This window comes from Alexandromys fortis, unplaced genomic scaffold, assembly GCF_014885135.2.
Source record: "Alexandromys fortis isolate MF-2015 unplaced genomic scaffold, M_Fortis_MF-2015_v1.1 scaffold_153, whole genome shotgun sequence".
Classification (NCBI taxonomy): Eukaryota; Metazoa; Chordata; class Mammalia; order Rodentia; family Cricetidae; genus Alexandromys; species Alexandromys fortis.
Window position 1 is genome coordinate 86,294 of NW_026068032.1, and position 25,323 is coordinate 111,616.

General features: G+C 42.8%; 1 protein-coding gene across 6 annotated transcripts in view; it reads right to left on the bottom strand.

The window, feature by feature from the left end:
* The window catches only part of LOC126515192 (transcription factor SOX-5-like), a 257,539-nt gene that overhangs the window by 73,334 nt on the left and 158,882 nt on the right, over positions 1 to 25,323 (bottom strand). For all 6 annotated transcript variants that reach the window (XM_050164653.1, XM_050164654.1, XM_050164655.1 and 3 more), the window contains one exon: positions 10,788 to 10,874. In XM_050164653.1, the coding sequence (XP_050020610.1) occupies positions 10,788 to 10,874 (87 nt within the window). The remainder of the gene's footprint in view (positions 1 to 10,787; positions 10,875 to 25,323) is intronic.

Consider the following 25,323-nt stretch of genomic DNA (forward strand, 5'->3'; position numbering starts at 1 on the left):
ATAAGAAAGTTGTTCTAAAGAATGATGATATGGGATTTCTTGATAGAAGTTCAAGACTTGGATGGAAGTGAGGTGTTTATATTAACACTCCCCTCCATGCCTGTGTAAGTGCACACTAAAGGGGAAAAGACTGAACGCTATTGCACCTCCATGTCTTCAGGAACCATCCTAGTGAGGAGATTGTACATTATTTTAGACTTTTCTTTATATTTACATATTTGGTAAATTTCTACAGTTACTTATATTTTCAGAAAATATATCTCACCTATTCCAGCCATATAATTTAGGAGCCAGGGAAGCTCAAGTCCACCAGCTCAAGCCGATACAGCACCAGGGTATGGAGAAGAATGGTTTTGCTAATGGGATGGGAAAGAGTCAGCAAAACTTCATGGACTGCCATTAAACTATGCAGATAAAACCTATTTCACATCTAAAATCAAATGTGTGACCTTTACATATGATTCTAATTTTGTGAACCTTGAGCCTACTCCACTTTGCTTTTCTTCTCTCCAGCACTAAAGATGGCATCTGGGGCCTTGGGCATGCTCAGTCATACTCCTCCAAGGAGCTCCACCCCAGCCCCTCACTACTTCGTCAGCTCCCCAATGAACAAACCTACAGCTACTCCCTGTGTGTCCAGCTCACCACCGAGTCCCAGAGATACTATTACGTCTTGAACTCAGTTCCTCCCCCACTGTAAGCAAAACAATGGTAAAGGCCTGGCAGACAACAAACCCTTGAACCTTGTCCAGTGAGTGGTATGAAGAAGAACCCCTTGCTTGAGACTGCTCTCCTGTCAAGTGACCGCATTGTTGCTAGGACAGACTAGAGGCTTTCATTTCATAGCTACTGCATAGGATTTCAGGTTGGGTTTGGGAGACTGTAGCCAAGAGGGTAAATTTTTTGCCGTGGTCTGTTTCTGTGAAACTTTTAGGCCAAAACAAAGGGATAGGTTTGATGGCTGCGCTTTCAAATTCCTTTGTTTTTCACAAAGGCTGTCCAGTGCATAAAAAGGGCTGACGGGGTTCTCTGTGAACATGAAGAGACTAGCAAAGACTCAAACAACAGTCTAGACTCAAAAAAAAAAAAAAAAAAAAAAAACAATGAACAACAACAAAGAATATTACCCAGGTCCTGGGAGAGCTCCGGGTACTGCCCCCACTGGAGGGAAAACACTCAGCAGCTAGTGTCTACTCCTTTAAAGCCAGGGCTCCTAGCAGGAAACAGTGCGACACACTCAGAGCCACATTGCACGCTAAGCTCAGTCTCTTCTGAATCGGAGCCATGGAACTTATTCCCCAACTTTCCAGGGCGCCATTGATTCTGGTGTACTAGCTATCAGCGTGTTTTAGCATACCTGGAATGAATGTTCACTGGAAGTCAAAAACACCCTGTGTTATTATTTCCATTTGCTTAACGATCAGGTGAGGGAGAGCCCTGCGTGCTCATGTAGGTTCCACCAAGGTGATGTGGGTCAGAGGACTTCTTAGTATAATAAGAGAGATCCTGAGGACTGGGCCCCAACTCCAGTGCCCCTGCCGCGGTGAGGGACCCAGCCCCAGCCTATCCTGACGTGAGGTGTTCCTTTTCACTCTTTGTCCATGTCATTCTTCTTGTCGAACACTTGGGAGGTCCTATTGACCCTGGAAATAGCACGCATCTTCTCATGGGTCTTCCTCTCTACCACCACTTGCTGACCTCTGACCCGCCTCTCTCCCATCATCTGTGTAGAAGTTCTCTCTCCTGCATCCCAGAGTCCATTGCTTTCCCCAGGAAAACCCACAGTCCGAACAAATGCTCAGTGTCCTAAGCTTGGAAGAGGACATCAAAGCATGTCACACAACTCAGAACAACAAGAATTACCTTACCTCCACTAGATGCAGGAGGGTCCCCCTCATGATTTATATCTCACCAAGGTTTCTAGAAAACTCATAGTTTCCCATAGTCCTCTGAGGGTTGTAGTTATGCAGAGCTGAAAATCAGGGCTTTGTTCTAAGAAACCAGTCTTGAAGTAGATTGTGGCATATGGGAATTTCACAGGCTGTACTTGGATAAACTAAGATGACCACAGTACCTCTAGGCAGCAGCAACCCATGGTATCAAGCATCATATCTGTAGCCTCAGTTTGACCATGATAATGGTACCCAGGGAGACAACTGCTTCCCAGGACTGGCTTCTTCCCTTCCTTGAGTCGTATCTATAGCACAGCTCCTGTGAGACTCGCCCAGTCCTAAATGTCAGTGCTATGTAGGGGGTTACCCAGGAAAGAATGGTCGCTCATAGCTTAACTCCATATGGAAGAAATAAACAAACACTCGGGCACTCAAGATGGACCTTGAATGGCAGCTCCGCTAGTGACCTCTCTTAAACACTAACATTAAAGAGGTCATCACACCTTGCTTCTTGTCAACCAATAGCATGCTCTCTATGTTGTTTTCTTACTGACTTTCTGTGTATTGTGTTAAAAGTTCTGTAATAGCAGGACATCAAATTATTCTGCGCTATTAGCATCTACAAAATGAGGCCTCATGCTTTGTGGATACCTGATATCTGTTAGCTGAATGAACAAAATCAGCCCAAGAATAGTCAAAAGGCTGCACAATTCTATCTACAAGGATGGTACTTTAAGTGATCCTTATTGTATCCGAACAAGCTATTGAAGTGGTTGAAATTAAAAAATAAAGAATAAAAGGGGGTCAGAGAGATAACTCAGCAGTTAGGAGGACCTGCTCCTCTTACAGAGGAGCTGATTTCAGTTCCCAGCACCCACACAGCGCAGCTCGCAACTGCCTGTAATTCTGCACGACCAAGCGTGCTTAAGCGCTGAGTCATCCCCCAGCCCTCAATAATGATTGTACGTGTTTACTTTTGGGTTTTCATTTAATGTAATGCAAATAACTTCTTTCAAGGTGCTTGCACCCAACTACTTAATGTCTTTAAAATGCAAAAATCAGTTTTACAAAATATCCCATTATATTTGCTGTATTTGGATTGCACTCAATACCTGTTATATATGCTATGAAAATTTTAATTAACTTATGTGTTATTTTATTTTTATTGTATTGAACTGATGGTTGGCTTCCATGTATGTCTGGGTACCGCTTGCGTGTCTGGTGTTGACAGAAGCCAGAAGAATGCACAGGACTCCTTGGAACTGGAGGATCCAGGTGATGTGAGCCATCATGTAGGTGCTGGAAATCACACCCTGCTCCTCTAGAAGAGCAGCCATGATATTAACCACTCTGACCTCAGAATCTCACTCAAAGATTCAGACTGGTAGGAAGGTCCACATATGAACAGACTAGAGATGCCAGGATGTGTTACAGGGAGCGCTAGGCACTAACTACTACTAGGCTGGAGTTTCATGGTGCTCTTCATGTACAGTCTGTCTAGAAGTGTTCTCAATATTTAAAAGTCTTTAGAGATAGTCTATTCTAATGCCATGAAAGATAGACCACTGAGCATCATGCAGAAGGCGCAGGCTATATATACCGCAACTCCAGTATGTGGTTTAGGATAATTGGTCTCTGGCTATTATTATTTTTTAACAATCTGTGAACTGGGACAAGATGCCTATCGCAATAATTTTGTGAGGAAGTTGTTTATGGGGTGATAAGCAATAAATACTTAGCATTGACTTCCCTTAAATGAGCAGATGAGGAAATGGAAACCACAAGACAAAGACTGATTTTCCCAGGGTACGTGAAAGAATTGGGGTCACATGACTGCTCGCTGCTGTGGCTTTATCATTGCCCCCTTACTAGGATTAGCATGAAGCCAGAAGAGTCTGGGGACTGAGTGTCCAACAGTCCAGATCATATTTTACAAGCTTTGGAAGAACCTGTATCTGTAAGAATACAAATGATGTTATCATTATTTTAATTTTACAACTCAATTCCTCTCAAGCTTATAAACTGTATTAAGTGGCTGGATAACAATGTCTAACATAAACTCAGATAAAATATGACCTCAGTATTTCCTATCACACCTGAAGCAAGCACACGAAAGGCTGTCTTTCATTCAGTACAACACATGTAAAAACCCACACGCAGAAACCCTGAGATCTGCCAGTGGAGTTCTCTTCCTGCCCCACATCATGCACTCAGTACAGTGTGTATAAAACCCTACACCCAGGGACCTCTGAGATCTGGTGGCAGCACCCTCTTTCAATCCCTAAGTTTGCTTGTACACCCAATGGTAGGCTGACCACTGGGCAACCAAAAGCGCAGGCGTGTTGCCTTTTGATGCACACTGCAGAGCTGCTTCCCCTGCAATACCCTCTGTGAATCAGACTTTCTTCAGTCTCATGACATTTTAAGATACTTTTTTAGCAAAATGTGAAAGCATCACTTAGAAGCAACTGCAGAGGCTGGAGATTGAGCTGAGAGGATTAAAAACATAAACATTTACTTTATTTAGAAGTAAACAACTCTGTGTGATATACCTTACTTCTGTCTTACTCTTCATTAAACATCTTCATGGTGTGACAGCTCTCACAGGAAGAAACAGTCTCAGCCCCCCTGAAACTGCACAGACTTAAAAGCTTCAGGTCAGCATGCAAATGCCACTCTCACAGGGCAATGCTTTTGACCCTTAAACAACTACAGGGCCTTAAAGATGGGTTTAAGACACCTTTCCAGGTGACACACACATGAGCAGATCAAAATCTTGACGTTGTTGTATATGTTTTAAATTTTCAAAATTCTGAATGAGTTAGGTCATTTCTCAGACACAGTTCAACTCTGTCTTTGTGACAGGGTCCTTTAAGAGCTGGGACTGGTCAAGAAGTCTTGCTTAGCTGGCCCCAGGTGCCAGGGATCTACCTGTCTGCCTCCAAGTGCTGGGGTTACACCCCGGACACCAGGCCCACCCAGCTTAGCTTTTTACTGTAGATTTGGGACTCAATGCAAGCCCTTCACCAGCTACCAAGCTATCTCACCAGGACTTAGATCTTGTCCTTGGGGGGGGGGGGAAATCTTGTGACTGACTTCTGTTTTCATCCTTCTCATTTTCAAATTATTTAATGCCATTTAAACAGAATAATTATCTCTCTCAAGGCCCATACTCAATGTGCTTTTCTATTTCAAAAATGTACATCACCTGAGAGATTATCTTATTCCAGGTATTGACTCTACTCCCGTGCTTAATTCCTGAGCTCAAAGTCAGTTGTATTGCCCAAAGGATTTTTGACATGAATCCAGAGATGTTCAGTGTTTTCTGCATGCCCCATTGTCTAGAATGAGCAAAATTATAGGTTTGAAATAGTCATATTTTTATATTGTCAAGCTCAGCTGGCATTTCCCTCTACATTATACATATAGCATTTCATGGCCTTAACTAAAAAATTAGAACTTCTGAGTCCTGTGTAGGCTGAAAATGAATGACCTGTTTAGACTAGTCAGAGTTACCATGGATCCCCAGATACTGTCCTCAGGTGAAGTGCCCGTTCACTGATCTTTGGTGTCATGAAATTCCACGCTAGCCAAAACAATGTGGGTACCACTGGTAGCCAGCTGGGATACTCTTGTCACTTCCCCATCCCAAATCACCACTGGCCTACAAAAGGCATCTGTCACCCTAGCCACCACTGCTACTCAGAGTTTCTGCTGCAGATGACATAGAAAGTCTCTCAGAGATGCCCAGTGACACAATATGTCTGAGGAGAAGGGAAGAAACCATTTCCTCAGGCAGCTCCTTGGAGTATATCATGAGCTGACTAGCTGCCATTGATGGAGCTTTGCAGGCCAACGGTTACCTCAAAACTAGATCCTGGGTATCTTCCATGTGTGCATGAGAGGGTTAATTCTACTATATATTAAAAACCTGAATGTGTCACATCTCTGAAGTGCCAGTGTATAAAATGGTATGATACCAGGCAAAATGTTCTGGTGTTTTAAAAAGGGAAAATGAGGGGTCAGTGCCAAGGCTCTGTGGGTAAATGCACTTACTGCGAAGCCTGGGCCCAAGAGCCTACTTGATGGAAGGAGAGAACTGACATCTACAAATCTATGGCCTACACAGAACCATGGGTGCAGATGCTTGCGCACATTTCTGCAAGCACTTGCACACATAGTAAAATAAATGTAAAAGCAAGAAATGAGTACCTTTATTCTCTCAAAGGCCAGCAACATTTACTAACAGTTTCTTGAGAAAAATAAAGTGAGATAGAATCTAAATACAATTACTTATGGACAGCCAATGTATCATATGGGAAAAGTTCCCCGCTTACTCTTTTTGAATACTTATAGTGAGAAGCACTTTTCATAAACTTCTCCAAGTTGCAACTCTACTAATTTGTCCAAATACCTGCAAAGTATTTTATGGGTCAGCACTGTACAGCTAAATTACTGAACAAAACAGCACAGACTTGGCTACAGTATTAAATCTACAAGCATTCCCTATCTCCTAACAATCTTTGAAAGTCATTAAGAGTCTACAATCAGTCTCTCCTAATTTGTGCCTTTTGTGTTCTAATTTTCTGTAAACCTATTTTGTACCCTAAGTAATTGACAGAATCTTCTCTTTGTATTTTTTCAGGAGCAATTTGTAATCCCCATTTAGGCAAAACTTTTTTACTTCTTCAAACATTCTTTCTAAATTATCTGCATTTAAGTCAGATAACAAAATGTCACCCATGTAATGATAAAATATAGAATTAGGAAATTGCTTACGTATTATTTCCAATGGCTGATTTACAAAGTATTGGCATAGGGTGAGACTATTGAACATTCCCTGCAGGAGGATGGTCCACTGGTACCTCCTAGTAGGCACTGCGAAATCAAATTTTTCTCGACCCTTTTTTTGTAAAGATATAGTGAAGAAACAATCCTTTAAATCAATAACTATTAAGAGGCCATCCTTTTCTTAATAGAGAAGGCAAAGGAATTCCAGACTGTAGAGGGCCCATAGGCTGAATAACCTTGTTGACAGCTCTTAGATCTATTGCCATTCTCCATTTTCCAGATTTCTTTTTAACAACAAATACAGGGTGAATTTCAAGGGCTGGTTGGTTCTTCAATATGGTGAGCATCTAATTGCTCTAAAGCTTGCAGTTTGTCTTCTGTTAAAGGCCACTGTTTAACCCATATGGGTTTCTCGGTTAACTATTTTAAAGGCAAGGCTATTAGTAACTCTGAAGGTTTGTTAGTTGTTTTGTGTTCTGTACAGCCTGAATGGCTGGTGACCTTCATTTATAATATTTTATAATATCTTTCACAGAAACATGAGTTTTTGGGACTGCAGGAATGTTGACATGGGTATTTCATTGCTGCAGGAGGTCATGGCCCCATAAATTCACTGCAATATTAGCTACATATGGCATCAGCCTTCCTTTCTGTCCTTTTGGCCCTATGCATTCAACCCACCTCATGCTTTGTTTTACTTGAGATAGGGTTATCAGCAGCCCAAATCAGCAGGAAATAGCCTGGAAAACAATGCCCACATTCCAAAAAAAAAAAAACAAAAACAAAAAAAAAAACCTATGGATATTTTCCTTTGCTAAGAATGTTGGTTACAAGTTGTTATGGATAACAGTCAAGAGAAAAGCTAAACAAAGGATATTAGATTCACAGTTCTTGTTTAAAAATGGGGGGGGGAAGTGCTGTGGGACAATGGTCTTTTATCCTGTCACTTGTATTATTTTTAATAAAATGCTGATAGGCAGTAGGCAGGCAGGAAATATAGGCAGGGTGACCAGGAAGGAAGTAGAGGTGGGGCAACGAGAATGCTGGGAAGACGCAAGTGCAGTCTGCAGTTGTGACCCAGATGCAGAGGAAGCAAGATGTGGCTGCCTCGACAAGTAAGGTACCAAACCATGTGGCTAACACAGACAAGAATTATGGACTAATGTAAGTTATAAGAATTAATTAATAAGAAGCCTGAGCTACTGGGGCAATCAGCTTATGATTAAAGTAGGCCTCTCTGTGATTTCTTTGGGACTTAACTGGTGTGGGAGTTCCTTCTGTCTATGTGTTGATTTTATTGGTTAATGAATAAAGAAACCTGGCTTGGCCTATAGCATGAAAGGAACAAGGCAGAGTTAGGGAAGCCATGGAGCTACCACCAGAGTCAGACATGTCATAACTTTAGCTGGTAAGCCACAGCCATGTGAGGATACAGAGATTAATAGAAATGGGTTAAATTAAGATGTACAAGTTAGCCAATAAGAAACTAGAGCTAATGGGCCAAGCAGTGATTTAATTAATACAATTCCTGTAGGATTATTTTGGTCTAAGCTAGCCAGGCAGACGGGGACCAACAAGCAGCCTCTCTACCAACACTTAATGGCTGCAGGAACCGGGCAGGAAAGAAACCTCAGTCAACAATCCCTATCCCCTTCCTGCTTCAGTCCCCAACACCTTCTCATATCTCTTCATATCTCTTCTTCAATCTCTCTCTGTCTCTCTGTCTCTGTCTCTCTGTCTCTGTCCCCTTCTCCCCTCCCTCTCTCTGATTCCTTTTATCTGAGAGTCAATAAAATTTAAATAAAACTGGCCAAGATAAGCAGAAAGCCCTTCTCCCCATCTAAGATGCAGTAACTGCTGTGGAGCTGGCTACACCAACCTGACATACATGAAAGTTCTATTCTAATCTATTATTTAAAATGATCATGGCCAAACCCAGTCATTCAGCACATTCATGTTTTCCTATTTTGAAATAACATGCAAAGCCCAACCCTTTGGCCTCCCAGCCAGAAACAGTAGACAAATGTGTGAGTCTCACACCTTCCTCTGCCTAGGTTAAAACAGTTGCAGAAACAAGGCAGCCATTGTTCTCTGACTTCTTCTGAGGTGGCAAGAAACCACATTCCTGGGCACTGACCCCCCAATTCATTTACCCCCAGAGGCAGTCTTCTATTGTAGCCTCTGCACCCATGAACAATGACCTGCAATTGTGACTGTCACACATGGTCAACACAATGCTGTTTTCCCCACTTCACTGGGAAACCTGAGCCGAAAACCTAATAACCATCTCCCCCCCCCCCTCGCAGAAAAAAAGACACACAGTTGCTTTCAAAAATGCTTCTGGAAACAGTTTTCTTCTTCTTCTTTTTTTAACAAAACCAGAGGACAATAACTGAACTTGGTCTCTAAATGCAAAGCTTTAAAAACTCGAAATTAAAGACAGAAACTTCTTTTGCGATTATACTGGAGCATCCTAAAGCAGCCCCCAGGCTAGGCTCAAAGGACAGCAAGGAGCCTCTATCTAAGCTTAGCATCACTGCTGTCAGGGCTTTCAAGTCTGACTTGTGAGGGAAGAGAAGGAGGAACTGGATTGCAAGGCTTGAAGCAGGCACTCCTCTGCCTCCACTCTGGGTGGTTGAGGTCAGTAGTGGAAGACAGAGGTAGGGACTGTACATCCTTCACCTCGGGGGTCATACGTAAAAATCCATCAAAAAGGTGAAAGGCTTTATATCCCAGGGTGTTAAGCGTCCCTTTGTGTTCCCCTTAAGTTCTGGAAAGCTCTGAGAAATGCTAATTGTTCATTTCAATTTCCTTCCAGATAGATGCTGGTCATCAAACTTGTTGAATTCTTCCTCATCTCGCTACCCATTCTCAGCCTCTGAAGCCAGAAGAGATGCAGCTTCTAATGACTGATGAACAAGTAAATAATCAGTCAAATGGTTTTTCTGGAACTTTCCAAACAGTCAGATATGAAAAAAGAGTTTGCTTATGAACTGTGAAGTTTATTTTCAACAGGTCCTAAATGTAAATTTCAGACATCTAAAATTAATATCAGTATATATATATGTATATTTCTATCTATATATGTGTATGTGTATATATGTATACACACACACACACACACACACACACACATATATATATATATATATATATATATATATATAGACAAATGTTTTGCTTTACTCCTGGATACTTGGAAGGATGGAAGGATCAGAGCCTTACAGAAGAGACTGTCATTTTGATTCATACACCACAAAGTCACTTAGACTAGACATGTGCTTATATGTATATATGTATATACTGATATTAATTGGTAGATGTTTGAACTTTATTTTAGCCCCTGTTAAAGATAAGCACCACAGTTCATAAGCAGATGTAATGCTGTTGATGACCGAGTGTCTTGACATTCTCAAAGTTAATATTGCTTTAAAATTTACGACTACCAGTACCACGCTGGCAGCAACAGGGTGCAGTGGGCTGCCCCATCCTCTGAGAAGTGCTGCTCTAGAACCAACTGAAAGGGTCATCTGCTTCCATTTCTACATGAGAAAATTAAATCTGCTCCCTTGTTACTGGAAGTTTGTTAACATATGAATATTCAATGTTTTCTGAAGTCCACAGAGAGCTTTTATTAGTTGTAATTGCTGACTCCAATAAGCTCAAAACTGTGGTAGACACTGACTGGAACCACCCTTGGACTTCGTCTGCCTTGCTCATCATGATGGGCTCCAGCTGTCCACTCTAAGTATGCATACTTCAGACATAGAATATGAGCTGTAATTTCTAACCTCACTATGCTGTTGATGTATTCTTACCTTTGAAATAAGTCGTGCAAGTCAAAGAGGAGGAGGAGGAGAGTAAAGCCACAGAGAGAGTGGTTTTGTGCTGTTAAGACAAGAAAACCAAAACCCCCTCCTTGATCCTACACAGTGCACGGAGAACACCAGAGAGACTGGGTCTACTCACAGCTAGTAGGAAGGCCTGCCGGGGAGTGTGCAGGAAGCAGAGGGCCTGGGATAGAAGTACTCCAGAAATGCTAAGCCTTACAAACAGCAGCTTCATTTCTGAGCATTCCAGATCAAAGCAGCTCATACTTCCTACCTTTTATTTCTCCGAAGTTCCCTGATCCCATTGCCAGGAGCTTGTCTTTCCAGTCCTTCGAGAGCAGCTTTTCAATACTGGGGGTATCTAAGTAAAGAAAAAATAAAAGACAGCTATAAGCAAACAGGCAGCACTCTTAGCAGCGGGCTCATGAAAACCTGTCTGCTAAGAATAAGGCCATTGCGGTCCTGGCCCCAGTTCATAATGACTTCATCAACAAACTGATAAGAGGGAGTTAAAAGAGAGAGAGTGTGTGTGTGTGTGTGTGTGTGCGCGCGTGTGAGTATGTGCGTGTGTGTTTGGTCACCTGCTGTTTCGAAATCATTAGCTTTTTCCCCTTGCAGAACAAAGCCGTGCTAATTCTTTATGATAATGGGCTTGTGCGAACCCACAGCACATTGTTTTAAATTTGGTGGACAAATTCTTGCTATAATGGATGCTTGTCAATTTCAGAGTGTTAGTCTGTAGTCACAAAATAATTATGTTGATAAAATGCGGAGTGAAAAAAAAAGAGGCAAAGAATGAGCCCTTAAACCTGCTGCATGTAATTACGTCCCTCTGTGTTTACAATTCCGTGCACTTTATAATATGTGTAACATTGTGTGGTGGCAACCACCGCGCCGTGGCAAGATTTGTGCATACACAGTGAACACTGGAAAAATAATAAATAAAAAGCAAGCAAACAAACAAAAAGGTTGACATAAAAGGCGCTGTTCAAAGATGGCCAAATCGGGTGAAGCGAGTGGTGTCTCTAATGGAAACGCATTATTTGCTTAGTTCAGATTTGTATCACGCTTTTTGCAAATGCCCCAGGTTGGGACAGGACGGACACATTTTCGAGAGCAAGGTCACGAGTTACAGAGCATGGTTTGTGTTTGTAGATCCCTGGCTCGGCCCTCCCCTTTTGTCCTGAGCCTTCGCTATAAGTAAATACAACTGTGATAAAAGCAGCGCACATTAGACTCAGGTCCACACAATGGAGCTCTACGTTCGTTCCTGTCTGGCCGGGGATGCAGTGACAGAGCCCACAGTGACAAAACATTCCAGACCTACAGTCAGCCTTGGGTTCGGTTAGAAAACAAAACAAGCACTCACACTCCCAGAAGGTCAGTGTGCCCCGTGTGCCCTATGTGCCCCGTGTCTCATCTAAATGACAGCGCTACACCCGTCATCCTGGGTCTTAGACAGATGTTGCTGTCTGCACCATCACGCATTTCCGTTTGTTGCAATGATTATTGGCCCCCCCCAGGAGGAACAGAAAGGGATGACTTGCTAACTTATCAGAGAGACCGCCTGTCCTGGGGGTTTCAGAGAGGCAGAAGTTAAGTACAGAAGATTTCTGAGATATTGAAAACGATAGGTGGAATTTAAATGACAAAAGATAACAGTTATTGTTTTAAATCCGGTCCATATATAGGTATATGTACCATGCATGCTACGTGGCTACAATATATATATTTCTCTTTGTCACGAAATACCCATTTCTAATTTTCATTGTGAAGGAATGAACTTCCTTGTACATTTCCCTAAAATATTCAGCCCTGTTTTTTTTTTTTTTTTTTTTTTTTTTATCTCACCTTTTGGAAGTGACAATAGCATCGCTGTGGTCAGCCAGAGTGCAGACCGGGGCTGTAGTCGGTGTTTCCACTCGCATCGTGATGTCTAAAGTAAGTTGAAAACCCTTCTGCTCTAAACTTCAGTGTGTCTGCATTCCCAGTGAGCACTGGGAAAATCAGTTCTTAAACCTTATCAGAGTAGGTCAAACAAACACCACTGTTTCTTTATTCAGAGCTCAAAAAAAAATTGCCTGAGTAGCGTGTAAACAGGGCATGGCCAGTATGGCATTTGTAAGAGAGTTCTGTCAGTCATTAAAAGCTAACAAACCTCTGCAGAGCAGGAAAGCCGCAAGAGAAATCCACTGTGGACTAACAATGGCCCGCGAGCCTCCCTGCTCCAGAAAGAGACCTTTTTACTTTTAAGGCTATTGTCTGCCAGGGCCCTGGCAATGCCTTTCCCTTGCAGCGAGACAAAATATCTACTGTCGCCGCCTCATAAAGGGACAGAAGTCTTCTGTCTAAGTTGCAGAGTTAAAGAAACAGCAGCCAGACTTGTGGAACCTGCAGAACACTCTTGGCGTCCTTATTAACAAGCCTTAAGATAGAAGGCTTTCAGAGAGCTGTTCAAGTTGATTCTTAGCATACAGGAGGGAGGGACGAATGGATGGATGAAGGGGGGGGGATGGATGGATGGAGAGATGAAGGGAGGATGGGAGGGAGACAGGGGGGAAGGGAAGAAAAAGCCCCTTCCGTGTGGCATGGCAAACTTCTCATGGCAGGTAAAGATTGATATTCACCTGTTAAGAAACCAAAGCTTAGGGAAACACAGGACTCGGCCACTGTGAAGCTTAATGCAAATCTCAGCCTGTGGTTTCAGTCACGCACACACATGCTCACACAGACAGACACACCCTCACTTCCTCTGTGGGGAAGCTCCAGATTCCAGGGGCCACTCGGAACTCCACTAAAGTAAAAATTGCAAAGAATAAATTGAACTTTACAGAATAATGTGTTTGCATGGGTATTAACTATGGGATTAAAGGCTAGATTTTTCATTAGCATCAGAACTTAATCTAATTATATGATTTTGCACTATGGAGTTTGCACTGAATGGTTTAAAAAATCCTATGAGCATGTACAATTAAATTACCCCTTTTATTTATAAACCAGAAGACTCCTGGGCTATGAGTGAGTAGCAAACCAGATTGTCAACTATCTATGACAGTATCTACCTGGAGTAGCTGTGAGGGGTGGGTTCTGTACACCCAGCCTTCACTTTCAGCTCGCTGCCTGAATTTCTGTCACATAAATAGGGCCGGAAAGTCTACTTCCCACAGTGCACTTCCTGCCATGGTCTCATGCCCTCACAGGCCGTTCCTATAGTCATGCTATGGGATGGCGTCCAGTCGTGGGGACAGTCAGGTGCCCTCCAGAGTGACGGAGTTTCTCAGAGAACAGTAAGGAAATCTATGATTAGAAACAGAAAAGACAAAATGGCAAAATCGCAATATTTACAAGCAGCTGTTTTCTCAAGTGTGAATTCAATAAAGGGATATCTACCACAGCTCCGTAAGTACCATTCACTATTTACGGTGGGAAAAGTTATAGTGGCTCAATATGCAATATTTCCTCTTCAAAAAGGAGGTTCACTTTTAAAGACACACAGTCGATTGGATGCTGTGACTGTGGCTCATGACTCTTTGCAGCATTAGTAAGCTTCAAGTTCTGAACTGTTTTTTTTTTTCATGGGTTTTGTTTGTTTGCTTGGTTTATTTATTTATTTATTGGATAGGGTCTCACTATGTAGACCAGGCTGGCTCCAACTCGCAGAGATCCGCCTGCCTCTGCCTCCCCAGCCCTGGGATTAAAGGCGTGCGCCACCATGCCTGGTGTGCATGTCCTATCTTAAAACACTTAGGACTTCATTCTCCTGAGCACTGGTTTCAGGGTTACCCTCAAAACTCACTATTCCCTCAAATACAGTCATTGTTAGAATCAACAGCGGCTCTGGCACAATGTCTCAGCTCAAAGAGCCCTGTCAGTCATGACACCTTTGACGGCAGTGTGTGTGTAGGTATTCCGTTCCATGTTGTAGCTGAGGCCACTCAGCTTTGCCAAATCAGATACTCCAAAGCACAACAGGTAGACTATGAATCCAGGGCTCTTCCTTCAAGGATTTGTCTTTTTAGAAGAAAACTAACACATGCATGTTAAAAAATAATGTAAAATAAATGTGAAAAAATAAACCACGGAACATTAGAGCGTAGGAAACGGCCATCGTCTGCCCACACATTAAGTGCGTCTATGAAATCACTTCTGCTTCTTTCCGCCATCCGCAGCCGTTAGACACACTGGCTGGCTTTTCTCTTCTCTCTGGCTCACACTGGCTTCCTCACATGGCTGCCTATGGCAGTCCCCACCAGAGAACCCCCGAGAATGCCAGCCATTGTTATGGCAGCGGCAGCATCCTGCCTCTTTAGGGCCCGCTCATTCGCTGTAACTCTCTCTCTCCGTTTCCCTCTGGTGCCAAACCCTCTTAAGACTGACTCCCTGGGCTGGAACAATGAGACCTGGAGACCAATGCCAACATATTGTAATTCTCCAGCAAGCCGTCTGTGCCAAGAATTAAACCACATTCATGCCAGCGCAGTAGCTTACACACAACCTCAGGGTTGTGCTTTGGATGTATGTAGGGTATTTTTCTGCTTTAATCTCTTCTGAGCTACGGTGGCAGGGCACATTGAACAAGTAAAATGTATGTACGCACGATATTTGACTTTTTAAACAAAACCCCAGGAAGCGGGCAATTCTACCACTGTTTACACTTTAATCTGTCGCTTCAACTGAAGGGCGCTAATCTTGACTTGTGCTGGTGAACACATGTAGGAAGGGCATCACACTTGGGAAAGAATAATGATGTAACTGAATTGCAAACGTGCCAATTGTGTCTCAAATCATGAAGTGAACACATGGGTAGATAAGCCAGCAGCTGAATTTTAAGACTAATAATGGCCTTTCTCTATCATTTAGATCAGCATTTTATAGAAGCCATTGGTCAGATATAAGCTGAACACACATGATTTGGTGCTATAAAACTAAAAAACTAAACAGACGTCCCATCATCACATAAATCTAATTTACACAGGAGTTAGACATCTTCAGGGACTAAGGCATAATCCGAAGAAGTTATGGACTATGTAGTATTTAGACTCTTTACCAAGGAAATCAGAGTGGGGCGATGGCTATTATTACTCAGTATGACTTAAACCAGCCTAGACCAAAGTCTTCATTTATAGCCTGAAACACAATAAATTATCAAGTTTCAAATATTTGCTCAAAACTCGTGCACCTAATTAAACCTGAAGTACGGGGCTGCAGCACCGTCCACTCCCCGGCCAGCGTTCTCTTCAGCATGCCTCTTATTTTGTGGTCCTGGGGTGGAACGCATGTGCCTAAGCCAACAGAATCTGCTGTGTGAATCGCACCCGCATCCCAGCACAAATCTCCCTGCTAAAGGGCTGAGTGTTTGAAAGAGTGGAACTTTTGTTCTTTTCCTCTGCCGCCTTCAGGATCAGGTGGCAGGTGACACTGTTAGAACTGTCACCGTGGAAGCAGTAACCTCTGTTAGGACGGGACGCCCGTCCACTCTCGCAGAGGCCCACTGAAAACCCGCGAGAACTGCAGAGCCGAGGCAAATGTGCAAGTCAGCGCAGCTCCCCCTCAGTGCGTTGCTGTTTCATTATTCAAGTCAAGGCCATCACTACAGACTTGGGAGGGGAGCCCTGAGGCAGGCCTGCCAATGACATCAATAGGAAGTCACCTCAGAAGGACGGCACGACAATGGACAGGCGGTACATGTGGACGACTGTTACATGACACAGGGTAAGCAGGAAGTTCTTACATCCAAGAGAAGCCCTGTGTTCACGAGGTCAGAGGGCCCTCCCAAGCCCGAGCCCGCCCACCACTGCAGCCGGGCTACCTACCTCAAGTTCTCGGATCTTTTAAAGCTCGCATGTGTCCCCACAAACCACGGACTCACAGCTGGTGCTCCACAGCACCCAGAGCACGCTGGCCTCACTTTTATATGTAATTAACTATTCTCAAGTAACCTAAGGCCTGGACAGGCTTTTGTGCCTGTATTGAAAACGCACACGCTTGCTTCCCCTTGAAAGTTATTAAGAACTTTCTAATAGACGAAAAATGGCTTCCACAAGGCGACTTTAGAAAAGAATACTATACAGTCAGTTCCAGGGACTGGGGTGCTATTGTGATAGGCTTCAGTTTTCTTGTGCTGACTGTAAAATTGGACGTATTTGTTCATTATATCCAACTTTGCATCACATTTTAGAAGAGCATTTTTGCTGTTGCTGTTTTTTGATGTGGGGTTTCTCTGTGTAACAGTCCTAGCTGTCCTGCAACTAGCTCTTGTAGACCAGGCTGGCCTCAAACTCACAGGGATCTGCCTGCCTCTGCCTCCCGAGTGCTGGGATTAAAGGTGTGCGCCACCATTGCCCAGCTAGAAGAGTAATTTTCAGTGCATGATTAAATATGCCAAATTAATATGCTATTATTGCTACATATCTATAACCCTATTTACTCCTTGCAAGGCTGTTGCATATAATGTTTTGATAGATTTCATTTTTATTAATGTGTCTGTGTCTGTGAGTCTCTGCAACATACACAGAGGTGCTTGCAGAGGCCAGGAGAGGGCATTGGATCCCCAGAGCTAGAGTTACAAGCACGTGGCCGAGCCTCCCACTAGCAAGGGTACTAGAAGCTAAATTCAGGTTCTCAGGGTGAACAGTGTCTGCTGATAAGCAGTGGTTCTCAGACTGTGGGTCTCCTTTGCAAACCTCTGTCTCCCAATTATTGACATTAGGATTCAAACAGTAGTAAAATTAGAGTTATGAAGTAGCAACGAAAATAATTTTATGGTTGGGAGCAGCCATGACATGAGGGACTATATAAAGGGTCACAGCATCAGGAAGGTTGAAAACAACTGTGTTCGCAACTAGCCACTCTGTGTTTGTGTGTGTGTGTAATTCGTTTCATTTAGTTCATCTGATGTGAATTTCTGATCATCCTCCTTCCACTTCCCAAGTTCTAGATCACGGACATTCACAACTCTACTCTGCTTTATTCTCCTTACATGTTAGTAGGCTTAAAGAGTGAGCGATGGAGTTGATGATGCCCTCATTCACCCCATCGGAAGATAACATGCCCTGTGTAGCCTGCAGACATGACTATGCGGTTGTTTTATTATTCGATCCCACCGAGGACACTGCAAGCTTTCCAACGGGGAGATGCAGAGCGTAATTCCTCTGCTACAAAAACTCTTTGTCTTTTCCTACTAGATATAAAAGGAAAAATAATGATTTAATGTCATAAACCTGACTCCATCTCTTACGGGTTTATTGCTCTTTGGCAAGTAATTTACCCTCTTGCTGCTTCAAGTTACTCACCTGAAAACAGGATAATGACCGCCCTTATCTCACGTTTCAGTGAAAACTAAGGGACGCAAAGGGTTTAAATAGGGCTGGCACTTAGTGCCACTTAAAAGTGGCAAGCAGTGTTATGCTACAAGTCAGTTTAAAACTATCCAAAAGAGCTGCCTGTGTGGGTAACTCTGCACAGACACACACACACATATATACACAGACACAAGACACACAGAAACATACATATACAAAAACACACACATACAGATACATATATACACACATGCAGAAGCACACATATATACAGATACATATGTACACAGACACAATACACACAGAAACATACACACATGCACAAACACACATAGTGATACATATATACACATGCAGAAACACACACATATACAGATACACATATATACACATATGCACATACATGCATGAACATACATATACATGCATGTATGTGTGTAAAACCACATGTGCATACAATAACATATACATACATATGTACATGCATACATACATACATGCATGCACATACATATACACATCACCCATCCCTTCAGCCATAATTACTCTGTGCTAGCTGTACCCACATGTACTTCTGTGATTAGGACTATCACTGTCACTTTTCATTCTCTGTAATAATGAAATGCGCACAGTGGCAAGGAGGGGAGAAGTATTCATTCGCAGGTTAATGTATGTAATGTCTCCAAACAGCACAGACAAAGACACTCAACTAGTCTTTGTTTCCTGTTTCCTCTAGACAGCTGCCATTCTCAAGATACTCAGGGTTGCGGACATTATCTGAAGGTTTGTAAAAGTCAGTGAGACGGGAAAGTTAAAAGGCTACCCACCAACAGCAATGCTTGTTGTTTTCATTTACTGGCATTGTAACCCCCTCTACCATGGCCAACTCACCCCAATCTCCACCCACATCCACCATCATGGTTAACTCACCCCAATCACCATCCACCATCATGGTTAACTCACCCCAATCACCATCCACATCCACCATCATGGTTAACTCACTCCAATCTCCACCCACATCCACCATCATGGTTAACTCACCCCAATCTCCATCCACCATCATGGTTAACTCATGCCAATATCTCCCATCTCCACAGAGGAAACTCATTTTAACTTTTAATAAAAATAGGAGAGGAAGACCCTGTCATAGAATGATGAACATTATAAAGTGATGAACATGGTCTATTTGGAGCCAAAAATTCAGTGAGGGAGCAGGAGGAAGCCAGCGTGACTAGGAGGGAAGACCAGAACATCCAAACAATGTGATAGAAACCCAGAAGGAAAGATGTGGGCCACTGTGCACACACAGCAGCTGCTCTATAAAATCCCCAACATTTCTTAGGAGGGATTTTCTCCCATTTCTCTCTTCCAACTATCAAACAACAATCTGGTCAGAGATAAATTAGAAAATTTTTCGGTTTTTTATATTCTGCTTGATTTAGCAATTTCTCTATTGTGTATCCATGATGAACTCATAAAGAAAAAGCGCCATAAGATCTGTAGAATTATAGCCTAAGGTATTTGAGAACCAAACATATTTAAAACAAGCGAAGTTTTCATCTCAGAAGACTATTAGTGTATAAAGTGCGAGAGTCCAGGAAGGATCACTTCGGCACTTTGCAGCTTCCTGAGGAGGAGACCACGAAGGTCTCATTGCACCTGTGAACCTTGAGTGGTGCTTACAGCTTACAGGCTGAGATGAAACGTGAGTTATACAATACATGTTTACAGTCACATTTTAGACACGGACTATGCATGTATTCGGGTGATGACCCACATGACCATCCAACTGCAGATGGCATATTCATACATTCATTCATTCATTAGACATTTAGAACATGCCGGAATCCATCTTTCACAATCACATTTGCAGAACTGTGCAGTTGCTCTAAATTGTGCAAGTGACCAGAGGAGAACAGAAATGAAAGACAAAAAGTGTCTAAATAGAAAAATCACTTAACATACTTTACTAGTCTGCAGCCTTAGAAATAGGACAGAGTGTGGTACCCTTGTAGGTAAGAACTAAAACAAATTCAGAGGTTGAAGCACCACGAACCCAAATTCAGAAGACACAATACAGAGCATCCATTTGCAATGCATGATTTAATGTTACCAGGCTTAGACGTAATTCCAGCAAAGGCAAAGTGTACTGCTATGTTAACTGTGATATTCTCTGACACCACGCAAAAATATGTAGAATAGGAAAAAATAAGTAAAAACATAAAAATCCATTTAGGAATTTCTTTAAAAGTCATTTTCATCAAAGAAGGGAGAAGATAAAGAATTAAACATGGAAAGAAACGAAAATGTAAAAAAAAAAAAAAAAAAAAACACAACCAAAATCAAGATAAACAGAAAAAAGCAAAAGAGATTGGCATAGTTTTCACTTTATGACATCACCAGAGCCATTGATCCACTTATTGGTGAATGGAGGGGGGTTAAAATTAGGCATTTGCAACCCATCTATCCATACATTAAATTCAAAATGGAATGTTTGTTCACAACTATCATCTTTGTTTTTAATGCATTCTATATCCTAAGTGAAATGCGAACTTTATAAAAATGACAATATACATCATATATAGATTTGCCCACTCTCTGTCTTTTGCATGATTCACATATAGTATTCACACACAATATATGTGTGTCTGTGCACATACAGAAAAGCTTCACATAGTATTCCTTTACCCATGTATCTAACAATAACCAGTAGGGTCCCACAGTAGCACTGTGATGAGTACCCAAGACATGGCCTTGACCCCTCAAGGAACTCAGTCTCTTATAAGACAGTAAGATTGTGGCCCATAGCCAGATAATCAAATCCAACCTTTTTTTCCCCCAATGCTATACCACGTCACTGAGTTGCTCTCCTGGAATCTCATCCGCTGATCCAGACTGAGGGACAATGGCCTCCTTCAACTACTCAACTAATGCAGAGTAAACAGGAGTGTGAATAGGGCGCCTTTGGTAAGAATTCTTATATAATTTAATCATTACCAATCAGACCCAAGATATAAAATTCTACTCGAAGACAATTTCTAAGAAACTGGACAACTTCTCATCCTGCCATAATCAGAAAGAGATCAGAGAACAGTAGCAACAGAAAGTTATCTAAATGATACATATGGATAATAAATTTGGGGGATTCCTTCAACAAAGTACACATTTCAGCACGGAGCGGATTCCCGATGCCAGTCAGACTCCAAATGGGTTCTGGGTCCTAGCATCCCATCTCTAATGGGGGAGGGGGTCGCTAAACGGCAACATTTAAGGGCCATCAAAGTGTTCAGTTTTATGTGTCTTGGTTGAGGACCAGGAACCTGAAATTTTCACCATTCATTTTGATAAATAAACATGGAATCCGAGTTTGAAGAGACGGGCGGAAAACCTCCCATTCGGTCGGACTCTGGAAACTTGAAAACCTTTCAGAAGTGAGTAAGATTTGAAAGAACAGAAGCTGCTGAGTCCTTTCAAAGGTGAAGGGACGGGACAAATGCCACACTGTCATTTCGGCAATGATTAGACAACGTGAACCAAATATATCCAGATGTCGTCCAGCAGATTTGTGTTTACGACTACATGGCATGAGGGCACATCAAGGAGAAACACAATGAGGAGTCGTGAGGGGCCCAAAGTGTCCAAAACTATTTCACAGGGTGAGGGCATGAGCACAGTGTTTTACCGGTAGATTATGATAAACTTTCCATTTAAAAGTTTTAAGTGAAGGCTCATGAACTACGGAGTCCCACACTAGACACACACATTCACAACGTTTGAACAGAATGCATCACCTGTGTACCCGATGTACAGAATGTTATGTAAAGACAAAGGGACAAGAAATCCCTGAGACAATAAGACCATGGCTTTGGATGGTAGAAAATGAGGCAGGGTAGCTTCCAAGTCTAGTCAAAGAGTGACACAGGTAACTTGGGAAATTCAAGAAATATGAACTAAAGGAAGTCCTCTTCATTCAGAAGTCTCTAGGCAAAGCCCTCTGGGAGATGGAGGGACCACAAGTTATTAACCCTGGGCATCAGCTTGTGGCAGAAAATAAACCACTCGGTCCACCCCCTCTGAACATAACTGACATGGGTTTTCATGGGTCAGCCACACTTAAACGATTATCCCTCATTTGATCTTAAAAGAACATTGGTCAATGTCATCGAGCGAATCACGGTCCCCATGCAATGACTGGAGGGTGACACTGTGGAGGACACTTGAGAGTGTTTAAATGCTGGGGGGGCGGGGACGGCACAGAAGAGGAGTGCTGTCCCATGGTCTGCTTCTGTCATGGCTTTTCCTGCCAGGAACAAGCCAAGAGTTATCTAGCTGACTTCTGTATACTATCTCGTAATGGTAAAGACAACAACACATAGCTACAAGTCACCTGGATAAATTATACGCACAAGTATACAGAATAACTGACCTGCAGTAGTTACACAGAATTTTAATTCTACCCCTCATAATAAATTGAAGGGGGTCTGGTGTGGGTGAGGAAGACATCACACAATTCACCACTCTACAGGAATAAATGTTTTAAAGGGCAGAAAGAATCCTTTAAAACAGTCTAAGGACTTAAATGAATAAAAATAGAATTATCCACAATTACCAATTTAAGAAAAGATGAGTATTTTATTTCAAAGGGATGAACAAACCATGAAAGTTGAAGAGCAATTAATATGACCTAGGGATGAGAGAGCAAGCCTTTCATGCTTGGGAATGATGCAAAGCATTGATGGTTATGTTTCACGTGGTAGAAACTCAGAGGTGTCTAGACTCTGGGACATCTCTGTGGAGTAGATAATCCCCTGGGATAGGGGCTTGGACATCATAGTGAGACGCTGTCTCAAAGACCACAAACACAAATAAGCCATTATAAATGGCACAAGGTGAATATTTCAATGTAAGATCTTTAATACAATAAACATGTAAGTTTGGCTACTTCAGCTTTATCGTAACAGACTGATCTGGATTTTGTGACTGGATCAAGCGTAGATAATGGGTTCTCCATTTAAAGTATGTGTTTTCGTGCTTATACAAGGATTCCTCTGCAGAGAAGGAGGAAGGCTCCACTGCTTTAAGGAATCTGCTGAAGGAGAGAAATTTGGGGTAGTGACAGCGCTGGGTTCCTTAAGAAAAACTGTGCAAATTTCACTAACAGGGGCATTTCATAATCTAATGGGTTTTCCTACCATGCAGCCAGCCTTGGTCTATTATTACAGTCCATTTGTTTCTCTCTCTCTCTCTCTCTCTCTCTCTCTCTCTCTCTCTCTCTCTCTCTCTCCTCCCTCTCTCTTCTCTCTCTCTCTCTTTATTGTCTCTGCAAATTGTTTAGTTTATAACAGCATCCACAATGCCAAATCCCGAAATATAAAAAGTTCAGTGCAAATCATGCCACAGATGACCCGAATCCAGCACATCCAGAAGGACACTTGATCTGAGTTTAATTGAAAACCTTGTTATTGTAGGAATTTCATCCCTTCTGTTGCTGGTGTTAACAACACAACCATCAGAAACCACAGCCCTGGGGGTAAAAATAAGAAGGAAAAAGTTTATCCCTCACGCTGTGGATTCCAGTTCCGTGTTCCGCTTTCGGGCGGTCCCCAGATCGTTTCAGCATGCCTGCCTCTTACCTACAAGAAACTAACGAGGCATCTGAAGCAGCCACTCCTCCCCAGCAGCTCCAGGCTTATAGATAGACACCGACAATTTCAGAAATTACGGACAGTGGCTTAGAGGGGACATCTGTTTGCCATATACTGTGTGATAAAGTAGAGAAGCATCGGAGAGATTACGGTGGCAAGTCGCACACAGAACTATGTTTTCTGAGGTTAATGGGGCTGGGGCCCAACTCTGCGACCTTTCCTTCGCTGACCCAACTTCCTCTTTTCCCATCAGGAAGTAAAGACCGCTAACTGGCAGCACTGGGAGATGTGATACTTAGCACGAAGCTAATGCTAAGGAGCCCCTATTATACCATGATACTCAGGACGGCTGGGTAATGCCTTTATTAAACCCAAATACATTAAGCTTGATTATAATCAATTTTTATAATACCACTTTTATAATGACACTCATGGTACTTGGCTCCCAGGAAGGCTCACATAATGAGATGGCCGGGTGTATTTTTCCATTAAAGGCTTCTGTTGGAATTTCCATGGTCCTCCCCTCTCATATTTCCAGCTAACTGTTCCCTCTGTTTTTAATGTTTGCATTACAATAGTTGGTCCCATTTTAAAGATTAATTTTCTATACCACCAATTTGCTTTTTCCCTTCAGTAACTGCTTGGCATCAGAACCACCTCCTACCGGTTTCCTTGCCTCATCTTGCTTCCCATAGGTCACTGTCTTCTCACCCTCCCAACCGTTCTGACCTGCATTGAATCCAACATAGTGGGAGCTTGCAGCAGCTCCTCCCAGGAGGCTACTCAGTCAGCTAAAACGAAACCTTGAGGGATCAAGGATATGACTGTACCTCAGAATGCTAAGGCCACTCGTGGTAAAAGACCTGGACAGTCCTAATAAGCTGTGATACTGCTGGCTGAGGTCTCAGTCAGTGTGTGGGGGGCATAGATGTGTGTGTGAGAGAGTGTGTGCATATGAGTGTGTGCGTGTGTGTGTGTGTGTATTTATACATTTTGGGTGTGAGGGGTAGAACCAGGAGGAGGCATCAAGAAATTTGTTTGTGTGTGTGTGCACATGCAAGCATGCACACGCTCACAGACACAGACACACACACACACACTCACACAACCTCTACAAAATACCATTTCAGAATGCATTCGTGTGTGTCTCTTCGCTCTTCTTTGTGAACACACACTTGGTGAGCTGTCCCAGCCCGCATGCAGAAGCAGTATCACCACAGAAGCATCGCTGATCAGGGATGGGACTCGGGCCTCGCGGACCATCTCACCTAACTGTGGCACATGTCACAGAGATTCCTTCACGAAGCCCTTTGTCTAAGAGGACGGGGCATTATGCAGCTCGGATATTCGAATCAGAGACTGCTGGCTTTTCCCTGAGTTTACTAGACTTGAGTGGTTAGTCTACTGGCCAGAGTCCAGTGTGCACAGCCAGAACGGTGCGGTGCCTGCTTCGCGAAGTTAAATATATAACAGGTTTGTAAACACACTATATCTTTCAGCATAATGGAGGGCTCAGCAAAACCCACCTTCCTCGTTCACAGATTCTCAAAGGAGAAAAGAGGAAAGGTAAACACGCCTTCTCCATAAACCCATGTTCATGCATCCAGTTATACACGCAATGTCTCCACACATATCATGTTCCACCGGGGACGACGGAGGTTCACTTGTTTTCTAGACGCGGAATCTGTGTCCTCCCCTGAATTTACTTAAGCCCCCACCTACCTCCCACAGAAAGAAGGGCGGCGGGAGAACTGAGAACTGCACCAGGCTTCCTCAGAGATCTGCTACACTGGCTCCCTTCTCCTATCTTCTTTATTTGTGTAGCTGTTAGACATTTCTGCAAAGAAGGGGAGCAGCAGCCAGG